The sequence below is a fragment of the Sapajus apella genome, unplaced genomic scaffold (genome assembly GCF_009761245.1).
Source record: "Sapajus apella isolate SASKATOON/1434 unplaced genomic scaffold, GSC_monkey_1.0 scaffold46, whole genome shotgun sequence".
Classification (NCBI taxonomy): Eukaryota; Metazoa; Chordata; class Mammalia; order Primates; family Cebidae; genus Sapajus; species Sapajus apella.
Genome location: NW_022436986.1, coordinates 16,673,183 through 16,693,023, shown reverse-complemented (window position 1 = coordinate 16,693,023; position 19,841 = coordinate 16,673,183). Strand labels below are relative to the sequence as shown.

Sequence of the window (19,841 nt, the reverse complement as noted above, 5' to 3'; positions counted from 1 at the left end):
CCAAGCTGGGCAATGTGGTGAAACCCCACCTTTACAAAAAATACAAAAATTAGTCAAGCATGGTGGTGCACACTGGTAGTCCCAGCTATTTGGGCAGCGAAGGTGGGAGGATCACTTGAGCACAGGAGGTCAAGGTTGCAGTGAGCCGTGATTGTGCCACTACACTCCAGCCTCAGTGAGAGTGAGAGCCTGCCTAAAAATAATAATAATAATAATATTTATATGGTTTTGAGGTTGCTCTTCATTGAGTTGAGTAAATTCTCTTCTGTACTACTTTTCTGAGAGTTTTTTCTCATAAATTGTTGACAATTTCTTGTTGAATGTGAGGTAGAGAAGTGAAGAAAGAAAAAAACCAAAGCCAACTATGCCTGAATTTTGCTCATAAGTTACCACTCTTTATAGGACTCAAAGGGAAACACATTTGACAATAAACACCAAACTACACTCAGAATCTTTTCTCCTTCCTAGCTGCTAAGATCAAGGGTCATTAGGGTCAACATACAACAATTCTCTCTTTCCTTAGGACAGACTGACATTCAGCAAGTATGCAACAATGCAGTTGTAAAAGCTGTCAAAATCCTGAAATACTTATGTGCTGGTCGGTAAATTGCTATTGTTCAAGTGCTTTGAGTGACTCTTTGCTGATCTGACCCCATTAGCAGACCCACTGGCCTATCCCACAATCTAGCATCTGTAAAGGTAACATCTATCAGATAAGTTGATATGCAGAACCTTGCTTTGCTGCTACAGCTGATGTCTGATCTAAGTTATCAACAATCATGCCATTCAATTCGGAATGAATCATGCCATTCAATTCAGTAATTTTTTGAATGTTATCCCTGACATGGATGGAGTTTTCCCCCAGAAGACTCTCAAATTATTCACGCAAATAGACTTCTGTTGGACCTACACAAGTCTGAATTCCAGGGATGGATCTACTGTAGGTTCAAATTGAAACCCTGTTGCATTAAAGTTCACAGACCTTCATATTTAAATAATTAGCCATTGGTAATTTTTAAACCTGTTAATGCCCAGTGAAAATGAAGAGTACAATAATTCATGTACTTTTAATCCTGATAATGGGAATATAAAATAGTTCAATAATCAACTCATGAGTTTAAAAAGTTAATATTCTTTTGCCTAAGAAAAATTTTTTTAAATGGATCAAAGATTTAAGGGAACAAAATGATTAGAGAAGAGCTCTTCAAATTTGTAAAAAATTAGAATCAACCTAACTATCAAACATTAAGAGTAGTTAAATCAAACTTGCTTAGTAATTTTTATTCTCTTTCTTATATGATTCTGAGTGATTAGCTATTTTAGAAAAGAAAAGTAAGGTTAAAGATACTCCTAAAAACTCTCCAGAGGGCCTCTCCTAAAAGTATTTGCCAATGAAATTTTAATTATAAAACTCAGGATGATATCACCTTTGTTGTCCAGATGGTAAACACTTTAAGACAATAAAGAATACAGAGTTTTCAACAAAAAAAGGTTTTACTTAAATATTCTCTATGGGGCCGGGCGCAGTGGCTCACACCTGTAATCCCAGCACTTTGGGAGGCCGAGGCGGGTGGATCACGAGGTCAAGAGATTGAGACCATCCTGGTCAACATGGTGAAACCCCGTCTCTACTAAAAAGCCTGTAGTCCCAGCTGCTCAGGAGGCTGAGGCAGGAGAATTGCCTGAACCCAGGAGGTGGAAGTTGCAGTGAGACGAGATCGCGCCATTGCACTCCAGCCTGGGTAACAAGAGCGAAACTCCATCTCAAAAAAAAAAAAAAAATTCTGTATGTAGCTAGTTATATTGATGTGTGAATATATGTGTGTATTTTTGAGTGTCTATGTGTGCATACACATATATTGATCCCCAACATATGACAGTTACTTTGCTGTTGTATCCTCTTTTGTACATAGTCCTTTGAGGGTTTTGTTTTTTGTTGTTTGATAGACTTGTCCTGATCCACCAATTATCTCCTAGCAAGTCTGAGCATGTGCTTACGTTTGCAATACGGCATCCTTTAGTTAGGGTCCTATATCCTGCCATGGCACCACACCAGGGTTCAAATTCGCAAGTTTGTCCAGATAGCCTGTACTGTAGCCAAATGAGCTAACCAGTCACAGGGAGAATGTCAGGCTGCTAATGCATTCTATACAGATACAGATGTACAGAATTCAGGGCAGTTGAAAATCTTCTTATCTAATTCACTGAGGAAAATAGAAAGGATCTTGGCTGCCTCATAAAAAGAAAGTTCCTATATGCACACCCGGGTCCTTGTCTTATTTTTGAAAACATTGGTTCAACATGGAGAAATCACATTCTCTTCTAGAACAGTGTATTTGTATGTTCAAAATCTTAGCACAACTCTTTGTAGGAACAGATTCCTTATTCAGATCAAATCCATAAAGTAAAAAAGAGTATGGGAACCCAGAGATTTGCTTGGTTTCTTACCTGTATATAGCAGAAAGTAGAGCCTTGGTGTTGTACAACTAGAGGGGATGCCACTTATTCACATAAATAGGCATCCTTGAAGTTGTGAAGTGCACAGCCTAAATGCAGCTCATGCAGCTGACCTAAAACTATACTCTTTAAAGTGATTCTTTAACTTTTAAAGATGAATTGTGCCAGGAAACGAAGGCTCCTTATATTTATCAGGGTTTAAAAAGGTAATCTAAGACATGTATAAGAAGAAATTTTATAAAATGTAAGTGACTATCTTATATGTATTAATACTAAAATAGTCATCTAAGGAATTGATATTTAATGGCTAACATATATATTAGAGAGTGGAGTTTTTTGTGTGTTTTACAAATTCCTAACTGATAGGCATTTTAATTTACTTCAGTCAAAGAATTGCATGGTCAGCTGAAGAAAAATCTAATGTTAGTACAATGTGATAATTTCAAAAATCACACTTCCAGTAATAGTAGCTGATAACCGCCAAGATGTTTCTGAAAAGAGAAAGCAGTTATTTTAACAACAACAAAATGAACAATTAAGAAATAATATTTGGTACATTTCCAGGAAGGAAACTTCTCATATTAAAAAGGGAAAACAGTTTATAGCCTTTATGAAGACTTGTGAAACTTGTTCAAACCAAAGATTTATTTCATTTTTTCAAACTTTTGCTTGGTTTGGGATGAGGAATTTTCCCCCTTGGGAATCAAGGAAGTTGATTACACCTCTCCCACTAGAATTGTGCAATGCCTTTAAATAGTTCTCCTGAAGTCTGTTTTTCATTATCATTATGAATTTCACAATACATTTCCAAATGTACTTTTGGGTATTTTTATCCAAAACTCTGTTCTCCAGTGTTTTAAACTCTTGATTATTCAAAATATTTTGGAAAGTAATATTATAAGATTAGTTCCTTATCATGCAGTATTATTTTAAAGAATCATTTATAAAATCTGTAGCCAGAATCTGACCATTCATATGGAGGATTTCTTTAAGTTGCTTTTTAGTAGTAGTCTATTTATGGAATCATCTTATGTTAGCCTTGGAAAGATTATAGACATCCTTACTTGTAACTTCTGTATATTGTAGTAAAAGAAAAGAAAAAAAATGTCACTTTTCAAGTGACCCCATAGCTTGTTGGTGGAATAGCCAAGATTGCAACTCAGTTGTCTTGACTCCAAGTCTACTGTCCTTTCAATTCATTTTGTTGTAGTTTTCCTGACCTTACTACTCTCCTTGCACACCAAGCCCACCCTCCACACTCCAGCAGAGCTTGTTTCCGTTTTCCCTCCTTTGATTGAGTGGCTGCCAGTTCAGGCAATTGGCTAGACAATGGCTGGGTCAAGTAATTGGAACTCTCCTTGAACATACAAGAGCATACTTCCCACCAAGGGAATGACAAAACTGTCACAAAAAGTGTGATGTGTACCAGTGCAGAGGTGTGGGCAGTGTGCTCTGTGGGTCCTGAGAGAATGCAACAAAATCTGTCTGAAGAAGTTAGAGAAGCTGTAAAGAATGAGTGAGTTTTGAAAGATGCTGGAGATTCACTCAGGGTGGGAGGGCAGAAATGCAGAAGTGGAAGAGAGGAAAGGGAAAGAAAGGAAGGTAATATTTACCAAGCACCAGAGCATCTATCTGGCACAACAAATCTATAAAAGAAGTATAATTATCTCTTTTATGGTTGAGAAAATGAAGGGTTGGGGACATTGTTCTAACATTTCCCAAATACCAAGAACATGCCAGGCATTGTTACTTGACTCACATGATTTCAATTAATCCTAACCATAAAAAAAAATATACAAGGGATGTACTACTCCTATTATATATGAAGAAACCGAGTCACAGAGTAATGAAGTAAATTGCTGAAATTCCCTGAAAATATGATGGGAGCTGGGGGAAGGAAATAGGAAAAAACTAGGCACTACTTGATCCTGAAGTAGGTTCTAACCAGCATATGATATGCACTGGTTCATTGCAGCTGCAGAGGAAGGAAGGTTGTAGACAGATAAAGATGTCTTTATATTCTAGGCTAAAGAGAGAGGAGCTTATCCGGTTGGTACAGATTTTAGTTAGAAAATGATTTGACTGAATTTATAGTTTTGAAAAATGTTCAGATCACAACATCTCAAATGGATTGAAGAGTAGAGGTAAGGCAGAAGGACTAGTAAGGAGGATGTTGTAAAAAACCAGAAGAGAGATGATGAGGTCACATCTAAGATAAAAGTGACGTAGGAGATTTTCAGGGAATAATGGCCAAAGAACATAAGTTTTATTTAGACATTGAAGGAGATAGAGGAAAATCAAAGTGGTCTCCAAGGTCAGAGAGCCAGTAACCATGAAATGGAATCCATGATTTAAAGCTAGGCACGGTGGCATGTGTCTGTAGTCCTAGTTATTAGGGAGGCTGAGGTGGGAGGTTTGAGAGTTTGAGCCCAGCCTGGGTAAAAGAGCAAGATGGTGTCCCCAAACAAACAACAAAACAAAATGTATGATTTGAGACAACACTCTATTTTATATATAACTTCGTCTGCTTTTTTTTTTTTTTTTTTTGAGATGGAGTCTCACTGTGTTGCCCAGGCTGGAGTGCAGTGGCACGATCTTGGCTCACTGCAAGTTCTGTCTCCCAGGTTCAAGTGATTCTCCTGTCTCAGCTCCCTGAGTAGCTGAGATTACAGGTGTGCACCACCATACCCAGCTAATTTTTGTAATTTTAGTAGAGATGAAGTTTCACCATGTTGGCCAGGCTGGTCTTGAACTCCTGACCTCAGGCGATCCTCCTGCCTTGGCCTCCCAAGGTGCTGGGATTACAAGCATGACCCGCGGTGCTGGCCCTAACTTGGTTTACTTTTGGTTTTACCCACATAATACCTATTCATTGTAACAAAACTAGAAAATGTAGATCAGCAAAAATGAACAAGCCTGAAAGCCTGATAATTCTACCACGAATATGTACCTTGTATAACCATAAGGATCATTTCCTTCAAGTCTCATATATTAAATATGTATTTATAAGCAAAATAGAATCATACAACACATATGGTTTTTTGAAATATGCTTTTCAAAACAGTTAACTACATAATTGAATGATTTTTTTATGTCAAGATTTGTATTTTTCTGGCTAATAATTCATTGGATGGATGTATCATAAGACTTTAACAAACCCCCGTCTCTAGATGTTTATCTCCTATGCTGTGCAATAATAAATAACATTTATGCATACATTTTGCTTACTTGCTAATATTACTTGGGAAAAATTCTTGAAAGTGAAATGCTGTAGTTAAAGAGAAAGCTCCAATTGAAGCTTTTGGTGCCTACCCTCAGGTTGCCCTACAGAAAGTTTGCCATGCCCTCAACACAATAGAAGAGAACATGTTTGCCCACAGGCTGCTGGCACTAGCCATTCACATCCTTTTAAAATTTTGTCACATTTTTAAAAAATTGCCACATTTAAAGGTAGCCATTAATTCACATTTAAAAATATCATTGAAGATAAACAGTTTGTCCTAGGATTGTTTGCTACATTTTTTCCTTGGTACATTTCCAGTTCTTGTTCCTTGTGAATTGTTCTATTGAAGTGTTCATAGTTTTTATGTATTAGAGCTTTTTGTGTATTTTCTATTCCTCCTTAAGACAGTAATTTGTTTGCCTCATCAAGATAATTTCACATATTTATTTTATTGTTTTTTATTTTTTGGGTTTTTTTTTTTAGACAGGTTCTTGCTCTGTAGCGCAAGTTGGAGTGTCGTAGCTTGATCTCAGCTCACCGCAACCTCCACCTCCCAGGCTCAAGCTATCCTCCAGCCTTAGCCTTCCAAGTAGCTGAGGCTACAGGCACATGCCACTCTGCCTGGCTAATTTTTACATTTTTTGTAGAGATGGAGTTTTGTCATGTTGCCCAGGCCAGTCTTGGACTCCTGAACTCAAAGTGATCCACCTGCCTTAGCTTCCCAGAGTGCTAGGATTATGGGTGTGTCCAGCCAATTTCAAATATTTAACATATCTTTGTACATTCAATTATTTTTAACTTGTCTATCTAGCTTATTTTAGGTTTGTATCTTATCAACAGTATTAAATTCACTCTTTATTTCCAATAACTGATAAAATATCCCCACATAAATGCACATTGCTTGGTTGCAACTGTTCTTTAATAATAAAATGTACCCTGGGACTGTACCACATTTAATTGGCTTAACTGAGCATTGCAAGTCTGTTGATTCCACAATTTCTCTATTATTAAATTTCTGAAATTTAAATTATTTTACAGATGCATAAGTCCAGAGGGATTAAGTTACAAATTCGAAACTACATTGTCTATGCAGAAGAGAGATTTGAAGCAAGGTTAATTAGATTCTGCTTTTAATCTTTTTTTTCCTGAGCCTAGGAAGAGCAGGATCTTTAGTTCTTTTTTTTTCAAAGGACCTAATTTCTGTCAGTAGGATTATGTCCTTCAGGCTCTACACTTTCTCCTCATCCTTTCTCAAGGTCTTTGAACAGAAACAATGGGCTAAGTGCTTTTTGCATACCTGCAGTTATTCTCCTTTTCTACAAGAGGGGCTGGGACTCGGTGGTAGAGGTGAGCTGCATAGGATGGGGGAGATGGGCTGTAGGTACATCATCCTTTTCAAGGTTGTTTATCTGTTGAGGATCATTGATTCCTCCTAGTGACTTAATATACGTTGCTATTTTGAACTTCCCTACAAATCAGCCCAGACATTTCATTCCGTGTTGTGTTGTATTTGAAACTAATTGTGGGACACAAGAGGCCAACTTCATACCTTGCAAATAACAAATGACATCATTCTTTAAAAAAAAAAAAAGTTGGTTTCTCTTTTTGCTTGAATTATATTACCATTTCTTTTTCATTTTCTTGTTGTTATTGCTGCTGTTGAGACAGAGTTTGCTCTTGTTGCCCAGGCTGAAATGCAGTGGTACAATCTTGGCTCATTGCAACCTCCACCTCCTGAGTACAAGTGATTCTCCTGTCAGCCACCTGAGTAGCTAGGATTATAGGTGCATGCTACCATGCCCAGCAAACTTTTTTTTTTTTTTTTTTTTTTTTTTTTTTTTTTTTTAAGAGATGGGATTTTGTCATATAGGTTAGTCTCAAACTCCTGACCTCAGGTGATCCACCCACCTCAGTCTCCCAAAGTGCAAGGATTACAGGCATGAGCCACCACACCCAGCCTATATTACTATTTTTATGGAAAGCTATTGTTTGGGTGTCTCTCCCTTGTTAATTTCAAACGTTTTGTTAATTACCAGCTGATATGCCACATAACATGGATTCTCTGGCTTGTCTGCCCACAGCTTGCCCATCAGGGACATACAAACCTGAAGGTTCACCAGGAGGAATCAGCACTTGCATTCCATGTCCTGATGAAAATCACACCTCTCTACCTGGAAGCACATCCCCTGAAGACTGTGTCTGCAGAGAGGGATATAGAGCATCTGGCCAGACCTGTGAACGTGAGTCTCCCACTGTTGGAAAATGGGAAATATAAAAGCGGTTTTTTCTGAGAGAAATAGTGCTGGTATTTGCATCCAACTCATTTAGAATGATCTTTAATGTTCTTTCCTCTAATCATATTTTTGGGGGGATGATTTGCTTTTATAACATTCTTATCATGGAACACATCCCTATCCTGCTCCAGAGAAAGGAGAACTGAGATGCTAGGAATAACATCACCTTGAAATCAGAAAGGCTTAGCACTTGGAAAACATTTAAAATTCATCAAAAAAAAAGAAAAACTACAATTTTAACAACAAATTTGAATAAAAATGAGCTCATTTTGGCTCTGGTGATAGTCACATTTATCTTTGAAATAATCTATTTTTATAAGTAAAAGAGTCTCAATATTATTCCTATCAAAAATTAAAAATATTTAAATAGTGTATACCACGTGCAGGAAGCTGTGGCTCTTGGAGTTTGTCGCACATATACTTTGCTGACTTTATTTGTTCTTTATTTTGTTCTACCTTAGTCAAGAGGGAAATATCTAATGACATATAAAGTTCTAGAAGTATAATATCTCATATTCCTGTAGATATCAAAATAATTTTTTTTTTTTTGAGACGGAGTTTCGCTCTTGTTACCCAGGCTGGAGTGCAATGGCGCGATCTTGGCTCACCGCAACCTCCGCCCCCTGGCTTCAGGCAATTCTCCTGCCTCAGCTTCCTGAGTAGCTGGGATTACAGGCACGCGCCACCATGCCCAGCTAATGTTTTGTATTTTTAGTAGAGACGGGGTTTCACCATGTTGACCAGGATGGTCTCGATCTCTTGACCTCGTGATCCACCCGCCTCGGCCTCCCAAAGTGCTGGGATTACAGGCTTGAGCCACCGTGTCTGGCCCAAAATAAAATTTTTTAAAGCTTAAAAAATAATATTTAGTTTGTATTTAAAATTTAATCAGAAGTTAGTACCTAATAGGAATCAGATATAAGGGTTCTTCTTCCAAATATGTACTTGAAAATCCAAATGCCATAAACGGAAATGCTATAGGCAATTGACACATGTGCATAAATGCCCTCTTGAACAACAAAAAAAATTTTTTTTAAAAAAACAGGATATGTCATAGACGAAAGGCTAACTTGGCTTTTTTATTTTATTTTTGTAAATGTAAGTTGTCCACTGCCCTGCCCTGAAGCCTCCTGAAAATGGTTACTTTATCCAAAACACTTGCAACAACCACTTCAATGCAGCCTGTGGGGTCCGATGTCACCCTGGATTTGACCTTGTGGGAAGCAGCATCCTCTTGTGTCTACCTAATGGTTTGTGGTCCGGTTCAGAGAGCTACTGCAGAGGTATGCAGACTGCCAATTTACGTTGTTTGTTCATTGTCTTGCTTGATTTCTTTGATTTAAACTCTAGTGAACCAGTCAATTCTTCATTTCTTTTTGGATTTCATAGACCACACACTACAGAAAGAAAAAAATTATAAGAAATTTGAAATTGAAACTACCAAGTTCAATTGACCACATAATTGTAAACTATGCCTTTTATATCCCTTTTATGAACAAGCAAGAAAAAAGGTTTGCCTGGGAAGTAAAGGGACAGGTTACCCCAAACCTCAAATTTCAAGCCTCCAAGACATGGTGTAAAGGAGAGTTTAGAATAATCATAGTGGAAACTTTGATGCCTCCTGGAATGGTAGGGTTTAAGGAATCACACAAGTATCCTACAATAGAAGCAGTTAGCCAACTTGTAATCTCCAGCCTTCACTTGGGCAAGACTACCTGTTACAGAAAGTAGAGAATTTGCCAAAGTGAGAGCCCAAGGAGTCTACCCAGGCCAATAGAAAGTGGGCACCACCAATAGAAGCTGAGGCTCCCATGTCAAATACAGAGAAGCAATAATAATAATAATAAAATAATGCCTCAATCTGCCTCCACTTGCCATCTCCAGGACCTACTTTCCTGCTTCTTATAATTCTCACACAGCCAACTTCCTAAGGTTTACAAGTAGGATTGGAAGGGGAGGATACTTAAGAAAAGGTAAGAGGGGGCAAGTCAAGGGACTTCAGGACCTCTACCAGAATCCCTGCCCATAAAGTTTCTCAATACAGTATCTGCTCCCTACCTAAGGTTGCCAGATGAAACACAAGATGCCAGTTAAATTTGAATTTTGGATAAACAAATAATATTTTAGTATATGTATGTCTCCTGCAAGATTTGGAACCTACTTATACTAAAAATTTATTTGTTGATTTTCTGAAATTTAAATTTAACTGGATGTCCTATTTTGTTGGTTTGTGTTTTACTAAATCTGGCAACCTCACTCCCACTACATCCCCTAGTCATTTTTTTGGCAGAACACTTTGCTGAGGACTTGACTGCTCCAAAACCCTACACATCAGCTGGACCACTGGATTAAGATAAGCAGTTCTGTCTTCTGGTCTTTTCTTGGCATCCATATTCATAAGGGAAAACCACCTATTCATGACTTCAAGATCATGTGTGAATCCCAGGAGACATCCGTGTTGGTAACAATTTATTAGGTATCATATTAGGAAACCAGAACTCATCAATAAATGTAAATTGTCCTACATGGTATCCTCAAAAGACAAGGAAAACTGAAGAGAATTGGTAGATTGAACTAAAGAGACCTGACAGAAAAGAAAGAAAAACGGAATCTCTAAGATTCAAAGGCAACAACGTTGCTAAAATAAGGCCAGGATTCCAAGCAATGGAAGAAATGTGAGAGCAAAAATATTTATTAGAAGGAAAAAAAAAAGTTACTGACACAATGAATGGACCTAGTTAAAAGTTAAATTAATACATTAGAAAACCAACTCAAGAAATTCATTTGAAAGTCAATCAAAAAAATCCAGAGATAAAAATATGAAAGAATAAAGAAACATGAGAATAGTCACAGGAGATAGACTCTTTTCATATTAGGAAACCAGAGAGAGAATGGAATGGAGGAGGCACCAGTAGAAGATCTAAGGATAGCCAGGCACGGTGGCTCACACCTGTCATTCTAGCACTTTGGGAGGCCGACGCAGGCAGATAAGAGGTCATGAGATCGAGACCATCCTGGCCAACGTGGTGAAACCCTGCGTCTACTAAAAATACAAAAATTAGCTGGGCGTGGTGGTGTATGCCTATAGTCCCAGCTACTTGGGAGGCTGAGGCAGGAGAGTTGCTTGAACCTGGGAGGCGGAGGTTGCAGTGAGCCGAGACTATGCTACTGCACTCCAGCCTAAAAAAGAAGAAGAAGATCTAAGGATACATCCCCTAGCTGACATTTTGAAAATATTCACAACCCAAGTCTTGGATATACAGTTTAAAATCACTTAGTAAGTGCCAGAAGAAATTATTAAAAACAGATTTATGTCTGGAAATAATCTTAGTAAATTTTCTGAATGCCCTAGAAAAATAGAAAACTGTGTCCATTTCGTAGTTGGAAACAACATTACCTACCAAAGAGAAAGAATCGTATTAGCCTTAGGCCCCTTTGTTGACCATTCTCAATATCAGAAAATGATCATGTTGCCAGGATTCTGAGGGAAGAGAATAGACCCTTGATTTCTAAACTCAGACAAGCTACTGTTCATGTGTGAAGGCAAAGGAAAGACATTTTCAGTCATGCAGTCTTAAATGGTAAAAAGCCACATATGATTACTGAAAAAATGAATCCTTAAAAACCTGTAAAATATATTCTTGTGAAGTCAATAGTTTTAAGTTCTGTATAAAATCTCTACCCCTTCTTCCAAACACCTTATGGTAGAGGGTAGGAAATATTACATTTTAACTTGCTGCTTCGTAGTGTTCCAAAGAGGAGTGAGAAAATCAGAGAAGACTGCCCTTTCAGGATGAGGTCTGGCCCCTGCCTCTTGAGCCTCCACCCTCCATAACCAAGCTTTGCATCTGACCCTAAAGCTGTGAGAAATAGCCATGCTCTCTCAGGAAGCTGGCCCTTCACAAGCTGCCCCCGCAGCCTGGTCCTGCCTTTGCCGTGGGTCCTCTCAACCCTCCACTGTCACCAACCTCCTCCACCTGAATGGGGTGACCTCTGCATATGCATCTGCAGACCTGCCCCCGCCCCTCGTTATGTTTCTTATGCTATGGTGTCAGGGTCCATCAGGGAAGCACAGTCACCGTGCATGTTATGGAATGAGGGATTTATTTCAGGAATTGGACCTTACACAATTGTAGAAGGAGCTTGGAAACAGAAGACAAATAGGAGGACCAGAGGAGTTCCTGACAAGTCAACTTGAGAAACCAAGCCTGCCCACCTTTTGAAGTGGAATAGCTAAGGAGTAACTCATGGAAGCTCTAAGAGAAGCTTTACCTCTGTGCAGCCCCTGTGGCTCTGAAGCCAAGAACCCTGCAATGAACATGGGGCCGCCACTGGTCATAGGATCAGCAGTAGGGGTGTGGAATGGAGGCAATCAAGGCCAAGCTGGAAGCCCCTGGGCATTGCTGCATTTTTCTATCACTGACTCTGACGACAATGACCCCTTCCTCACTTCTGCCTTCCAAAATTAAGTGCAAGTTCCTTTTTTGATCAACCCTAACTTGGAACCACAATAAAGGGATTCTGGGAAACATGTTTCCCAGTGTTAACTAACTTGTCACAATACGAAGCACCACACTTTTATTAGTAATTAGCTTGTCTACTCCCTCTGCTAAACTGAATTCATTATGAGCACAGAATGTATTTTTGCCCTTCAATCATTGATGATCCCTTTGGTGAATGAATGAAAACTTGAGTGTAACAAATACACTTATTGATAAATGTATACATTGATGTACATTGATAAATACAGTATATACATTGATGACCTGCTTCTGTCACTTCATATTAAAAAGCATGCATGAGTGTGGTGGCACAAGCTTGTAATCCCAGCTACTTAGGAGGCTGAGGCAGGAGGATCACTTGAACACAGGAGTTGGAGGCTGCAGTGAGCCATCATTGCACAACTGCACTACAGCTTGGGTGACAGAATGAGACCCTTACAAAAAAAGCATGCTTGTTCTCTTTTATGTAATTTCAATTGCAATTCCAGTATAGATTAAATAATTTAAAACAGAATAAGGAGAGATGCTACAATTCAACTTCGCCACCAAAGCTACTACTAACCTACCAGTTGTACTGAATGAAGATATTTGCCCAGGCCCTTACACTTCCACTAATGCTTAATGAATTTAGTTACATGAGATACTGTTCTACGAAACACATACCATATTTTGCTAAATCTGAAATACATTTTTAAAACATTTTAACAATGCTAAAATGGAGATGCATCTTAAAATCAGTGGCAGCAAACCCTTTACTTGGCATTATTGTTTCTTCATTAGTGGCTCATAAAAGAATGCTGTGTCTTACAAGGGGGATTCAATGAAATATGCCAGTTGAGTAGGAATTAATTTCTGTTTCCTGGTTTGTAGTATGGAGAAAGTAGTATATTTTTACAGATTTAATTATAGGAACAGTGAATAATTTTTGTTATATTTTCTCAAGAATATTTGCAAGATTAAAGCAGAAATGGAAGACTTGCATAAAATCTAAAGCCTTTTACAAATGTCGTGTTACGTTGTTAATGTTTTTGTGGATGTTGACGAGTAATTGCTAACTTCTGATCCTCATTTTTCCTATGTAGTCTTCTTAAAGCACTTATACTCATTTTCAGTTGCATCTGAATTCTGCATTTCTTTCTAAACAGGAAAGGATTATTTTGTGGTTCCTCAGTCTTAACTAACTAAACCTGAGAAGAAAGATTCAAACCATGAGAACCTTACATTTAACATCAGATTTATTTTATTTTCAGTAATAGATACTATCACAATTTGGAAACCAACAGGAAGCATGTGTCTGGGAAAAAAAATCTGATTAGTCTTTAAAATGGGAACCAGAGTAGCTTCTTACATTGTCTACGTCAAGTAGACTGTTCTCTTGCTGTTTTCTACAAAGACCAAATAAATATTTAGGGATTGTGTTAACATAAATGTAAGTCAAGAAATATTAGGATTTTTTGGCTTGTTGAAATGAAAAAAAAATAAGTTGAAAATTCTTTAAGAAGTGTGTTCCTATTAAAATGGTATTAAGTAGTCATTTTGGAGTGAAAAAGAGTATAAAATGTTTAAGGACTATATAGAAATTATTGCATATGCTTTGTTTTCACTGGAGAGCAATGGAAGTTTATTAAAACCAACATTTGAGAAGCAGTATAATTTGCAGTTGTATGAGGCACCAACTCTAATTTATTATCAGTAATAAATCCATTTTGTCTCAGATTAGGAAATGTAGAGTCATCTCGGCAGTTTGTTGAAGCCAAAACATTGTTTAATATGGTTTTCCAGATTTTATACATCAGTATTTATCTGACTCACCTTTTAATCCCACCTCACACTTAGCATTGTGCTACACGTGAAGGACACACTCAGTGAAAGTTAAAATGCAGAAGACAAAATGGTTCCATGCACTTGATAGACACAATAAAGATTCTATTTGTGTAATGGGCACATTCAGGAAAAATTAAAACATGGAAGGCAAAATGTTTCTAGTCATTTTTTATTAATACTTGACTTTTGTCCAAACCATTCCAGGTATAAAAGAGGCTAGAGTTTATGATTTAATCTTTAATCTAACTCTTGCATTTTCACTAAAGAATAATTGATCCTAAACTTTTATTTAATGCACACAATATTTATGATCTGCTGATTAATATAATTTGAATGGGGTCCTGTGGAATAAATTCCAACAATGACTTCAGTTGAATACGCACTTGAACATTTTACCCTCAGCTTCCTTTCCTGTTATTTTAAGGTTGTCTTCAACATAAATAAATACATGCATGGTATGAACAATTGGCGAATGCAGAAAAGTAGAAGAAAATATATATCCCACCCAGAGTCTCAATAAAATTCTTGAGTTCCAAATGTTTTCTTCAAAAATCTTTAGAGATTGTTACAAGTGCCCTCTGAGAGGAAATGGAACTTTATTCTTTTGTAGGGGTTATTTCTATCTTTTGTACTATGATGCCCAGTGCTTGTAGGATTCTATCTACAATCTATCAAGATGAATATATGTGCCCATCTTTTGGTATATTCAACAGGCACTGACTCTCTTTTCCTCTCCAGTCTCTGTTCATGATGAATGTGCATGCCTTCTGACTGAGAGAGTGCATTTTCCATTGGTCTTGACAGCTTCCCCATCTTCCTCTTTCTTATTCTCTGTTTATTCTTTCCCCTCCCCCTACTCTACCCTCTCTTCCTACTCTGACTTCCCCTTCCCTTGCCCTGCTCTTCCTCTTCTCCACTCCTCTTCCTCTCCTACACCTGTGTTTCCTCTCCTTTTCTCTTTCCCTTCTCCTCCCCTCCCTTCTTCACAGCTTTTCTTTTCTACTTTACGTTCCTCCCTCCTTCCCCTGCTTGGAATCCCTGAATGGAGAAAATCTAAGAACTAGAGGAAAAGAAGTGTAGGACAAGATTATAAACTCTTTCTAGATGGTTTTCTCTGAAGAGGAGGAATGGAACAGGATAGATCAAAGGCTCCTGTAGGGTGTGGAAACTGATGGAGTTGAAGCACTTGAAGGAGCGATCCAGGAAGGTAAGAGGTGATTGTCAGAGACTAGGAAACTTGGACTGGTGACAGTGAGGTCTAGAGGGCATGGCAATTGTAGGAACTGAGATAAGGTGAAGGACATGGTTGTTAGAAAAGAAGAGATCAGGAATATGACTCCAGGATGCCGGAATGATCATTTACATAGCTATGGAAATCATTAAAGGGTGTGTGTGTGTGTGTGTGTGTGTGTGTGTGTGTGAGAGAGAGAGAGAGAGACAGAGAGAGAATTTAAAAGATGTTGGATAAATAATATGATACTTCAAAGGAGCTGGAAGTTTTTTGGGAAGGAAGGAGAGAGAATGATCTGGGAAGATAATAAGGAGCAACAGAGATACCTCTTCACCTCCAGTCCCTGTTATAGGGACAACGCAATTTTCATTAGGGTAATAAAGTGTAGGAAAAAGTAGCTCAAAAGGAAGTTTAGGGTATGAGGGGATTTACTGAAACTGATCATTATTCCACAGGGCAGGTGCAAGGGTCTGTGGGGATAGATTTGGATCATAGCTGTATGTGGATAAGCCTGGTGGATGGGGGATGACTAGGGAGCCTTGGGCTTTCTAAGAGATTGCCATCAACAGGAATAGGGCATGATTGAATTAATGGAAATGGACTCTAACACACATTTTTGGGTTTCAATGGGCAGTTGGGGACTCTTACTAGGAAAACTCAGAGTACAGACATCGTTTGGGAATCTGCAGAGGCTGGAGTGGTGTGAGTGCTCTCCTGTGGCTTCTCTGATGTAGTGTTGAGGACAGAGACTCAAAGGTGGCAGAACTGCAGAAATGCAGGTTTCTCTGGGTACCCGATGGCACCTTTTCTGATGGTGATGTTGAGGCTGGCTGAGGTGTGGGGGCATTTTCAGCATTCACAGTTTAGTGAATATCCTTCCTACTGCTTTCTCATGGTGAATTCAAAGAAGGTGAAGAAAACTATGTCACCAGTTGTGCCTGCTCACTTCTCTGGCCAGGAGAATGTGCTCCTAGATATATGCTTTAACCCTGAGCACATTTGGAGCACACATACATCCAATGAGACAAGAGAGGGGAAAGAGCTTTCCCTAAAAATTTAACAAAGGAAAAGGTCATGGATGCTGGGCAGAAGGAATTAGAAATTGTGTATAGCTACTATCATGGACCCAAATAACAATGTCTTATGCCAATTGAGGATTCATTTTCTTTCAACTAGAAGGACAGAAGTAGGTGATCCACTGTTATAAGAGACCCGGATTTCCTATACTTTTTGTTTTACAATCATGGTGCATGATACATTCCCATAGTATCATATACTTATACTTTAGTATGCTGGGCTACCATTCCTGATGTCTGTATTGTGGAAGAAAAGGAGAGGGAAGCAGATAAGGGAAAGAAGTACTCTCTCAGTTGAGACGGCCCTCTTCAAAAAGCTTTCTGAGAAGTCCTGCTCAATATTAGCGTATCTGATTAGTTGAGGTAGAGAGTTGTAATCTTCTCGCGGGTCATATTACTATGCTTGATAAAACTGGCAAGAATAGCTATTGGTTAGGCAACTATAAGTCTCTACCACAGCAACAAAAATAAACAAACTGATATTAATGCATAAGTCCAGATTAGCATCATGAACTATGATTGGCAGGAATACATGTGGGAAGGAGAAGTGAAAAAGCTAGAAGAACAAGAGTTGCATTAGACAGTAGAATAATGGAACTGAAGATTGCAGAAGTTGGGCAGTTTTGCAGAGGCTAACACTATTAGAAGGCCTAGCATATGACCATGAGGTCTACGAACCAAGCTGATCATGAATCTAAAATCTCTGTCCTGGATAAGACCTCTTCCTTTTGTTGGAATGTAGCCTGAAAAACTCACAGGAAAAGCCCGGCTAAGAGTGTCAGGTGCCTCCCTTTTGTAGTCACCTCCAATCTGTAGTTACTATCTTCCATATAGGGTCAGGCCCTTTAGATGGATTAAGTTTCCCACCTGTGGGCAGAGGGCTACATGCAGTGATATTATTTGGGCAATGCATTTGATAAAACATGAACTTTCTTTTTTTTTTTCCCATTTATTTTATTGCATTTTAGGTTTTGGGGTACATGTGAAGAACATGCGAAATTGTTGCATAGTTACACACGTGGCAGTGTGATTTGCTGCCTTCCTCCCCATCACCTACATCTGGCATTTCTCCCCTTGCTATCTCTCCCCAGCTCCCCACCCCCCACCATCCCTCCCCTATTTCCCCCCAACTGACCCCAGTGTGTAGTGCTCCCCTCCCTGTGTCCAGGTGTTCTCATTGTTCAACACCCGCCCATGAGTGAGAACATGCGGTGTTTGATCTTCTGCTCTTCTGTCAGTTTGCTGAGAATGATGGTTTTGTAGGGACATGGATGAACCTGGAAAACATGAACTTTCAATTGTACCATAAGAACTCAAAAGATGGTGGTGTATTATGTATCGTTTGCCATTTTGAGAAAAGAAAATCGTCTTGCTTGCAATGTGCAGACATTACCAAACTTACAATTATTATTTTAATTCTTATTTAATGAAATGTTATCTAATTGTTTTCATTTTATATAGTGAGAACATGCCCTCGTCTCCACCAGCCCAAACATGGCCGCATCAGCTGTTCTACAAGGGAAATGTTCTATAAGACAACATGTTTGGTTGCCTGTGACGAAGGGTACAGACTAGAAGGCAATGATAAGCTTACTTGTCAAGGAAACAGCCAGTGGGATGGGCCAGAACCACGGTGCACAGGTAAGTTTCTAAAAGGTGTAATGCCTTGGGTGATTCATTTCCTCTGCTCTGATTTCTCCAGTATTCTCTGAAGACCTAGAACTCAACACTAGCTGGTAATGAGTATAATAAACACACATCCCCATGTACAGGTGCAGGTGTTACAGATGCAAAAACAAATGTGTTGTCCTACTCCTCTCCACTAGTAAAGGAACTTCTACAATGAATTCTATATTCTAATTCACAGAAGCTTATACCTTCAAATGACCATGATTTTTTTCTTAGTTTTAATTGAGGCCAATTTGGATGGATTGCTTTAAAAAGGCAAATGCCACATAATTCTGTTGCTTTGTTAGACCTGTTTTACATTTACCTTCTCGATGGAAGGACAAAACTAGGAACCAGTGAATCTTAAAAGTTGCTTTATTATTAAACAAGAACAAATAAAAATAACTGAACATTCAACTGAAAAGTTAAGGAAAAAACAACTGCAAGAAAAATTGAAAGAAGGATATAACAATCATTGTTTAAGTAAATGAAAAAGAACTGTAAAGGGAGAAGGGATGCAGTAGAGTAATTAAGAAGCAAAGCTTTAAATAATGTAATAAAATAGAATTTAAAATATAAGCAAGAAAAATTCAAAAATAAAATTTTTCTAAGAAATTCCCATACCATACAGCCTGGCCCAAATAATGGAAAACCAGCCAATTCATATTCTTAAACTATAATTATTTGTTAAACTGACAATTATTACCAAAAAAATAGAAAGTTCTAGACCAACCTTATGTATAACTATAAAAGCAAACATACTATCAACCCATATTGAAAAAAGAATAGTCTGCCAAAACAAGTAGAGTCTATTCTAGGATTGCAAAAAGAAGTTAAAATTAAGTAATCTATCAATATAATAAATTACTTCATTATATCATATTGGAAGAAAATTGTATGGTTGCTTGGAGCATAAAAATTCATTATCATTTAAAACACATTTTCAGTAAAAATTTTTAAAAATTCATATTGATATAATTCATTTAATAAAAAATGTCAATCTGAAACCTGCAGCCACTTATGGAGAGACAAATAGATAGTCTTATCAAATCTGGAAAAAGAAAAATATACTCACATTGTTTAGTACCATTCTCTAAGCTTTAGTGTTGTGAGAAATTATGAGATTAGAGATATTGGGATTCAAAATCATCATCATTTGGAGACTATAAGTCTATCCCCCACCCAAAAAACAGAGTGAATCTGCTAATCAATGAGAGTGCATTAAAGCCATAAGAATACCAAATATATCTGCCAGTAGAGATTTCAAAAAAATATTAAACAGTTTTCCTATATACAATGATGAACAGAACATATGGTAAAATATGACATTCAAAGGATCTATGGAAAATATAAAATATGTTAGAATAAACTTAAATAGAAATGTGTGGAACCTGTATTAAGCAAACCAGAAAAATGTTACTAAAAGATGAAAAGAACATTTTAATATTTATATAAAATATTATCAAAGTGTTAAGTTCTTTCCAAATTATGTATTTATATTAAATTATTTATATTTATATATCATTTATATATTATGTTTTATATTTCATAATTTATATATATTTA

General features: G+C 37.7%; 1 protein-coding gene across 2 annotated transcripts in view; it reads left to right on the top strand.

Moving 5' to 3' along the window:
• Nucleotides 1-19,841, top strand: part of SVEP1 (sushi, von Willebrand factor type A, EGF and pentraxin domain containing 1) — a 219,641-nt gene that overhangs the window by 66,383 nt on the left and 133,417 nt on the right. For both annotated transcript variants that reach the window (XM_032240324.1, XM_032240325.1), the window contains exons 4-6: nucleotides 7,762-7,920; nucleotides 9,078-9,257; nucleotides 18,069-18,248. In XM_032240324.1, the coding sequence (XP_032096215.1) occupies nucleotides 7,762-7,920; nucleotides 9,078-9,257; nucleotides 18,069-18,248 (519 nt within the window). The remainder of the gene's footprint in view (nucleotides 1-7,761; nucleotides 7,921-9,077; nucleotides 9,258-18,068; nucleotides 18,249-19,841) is intronic.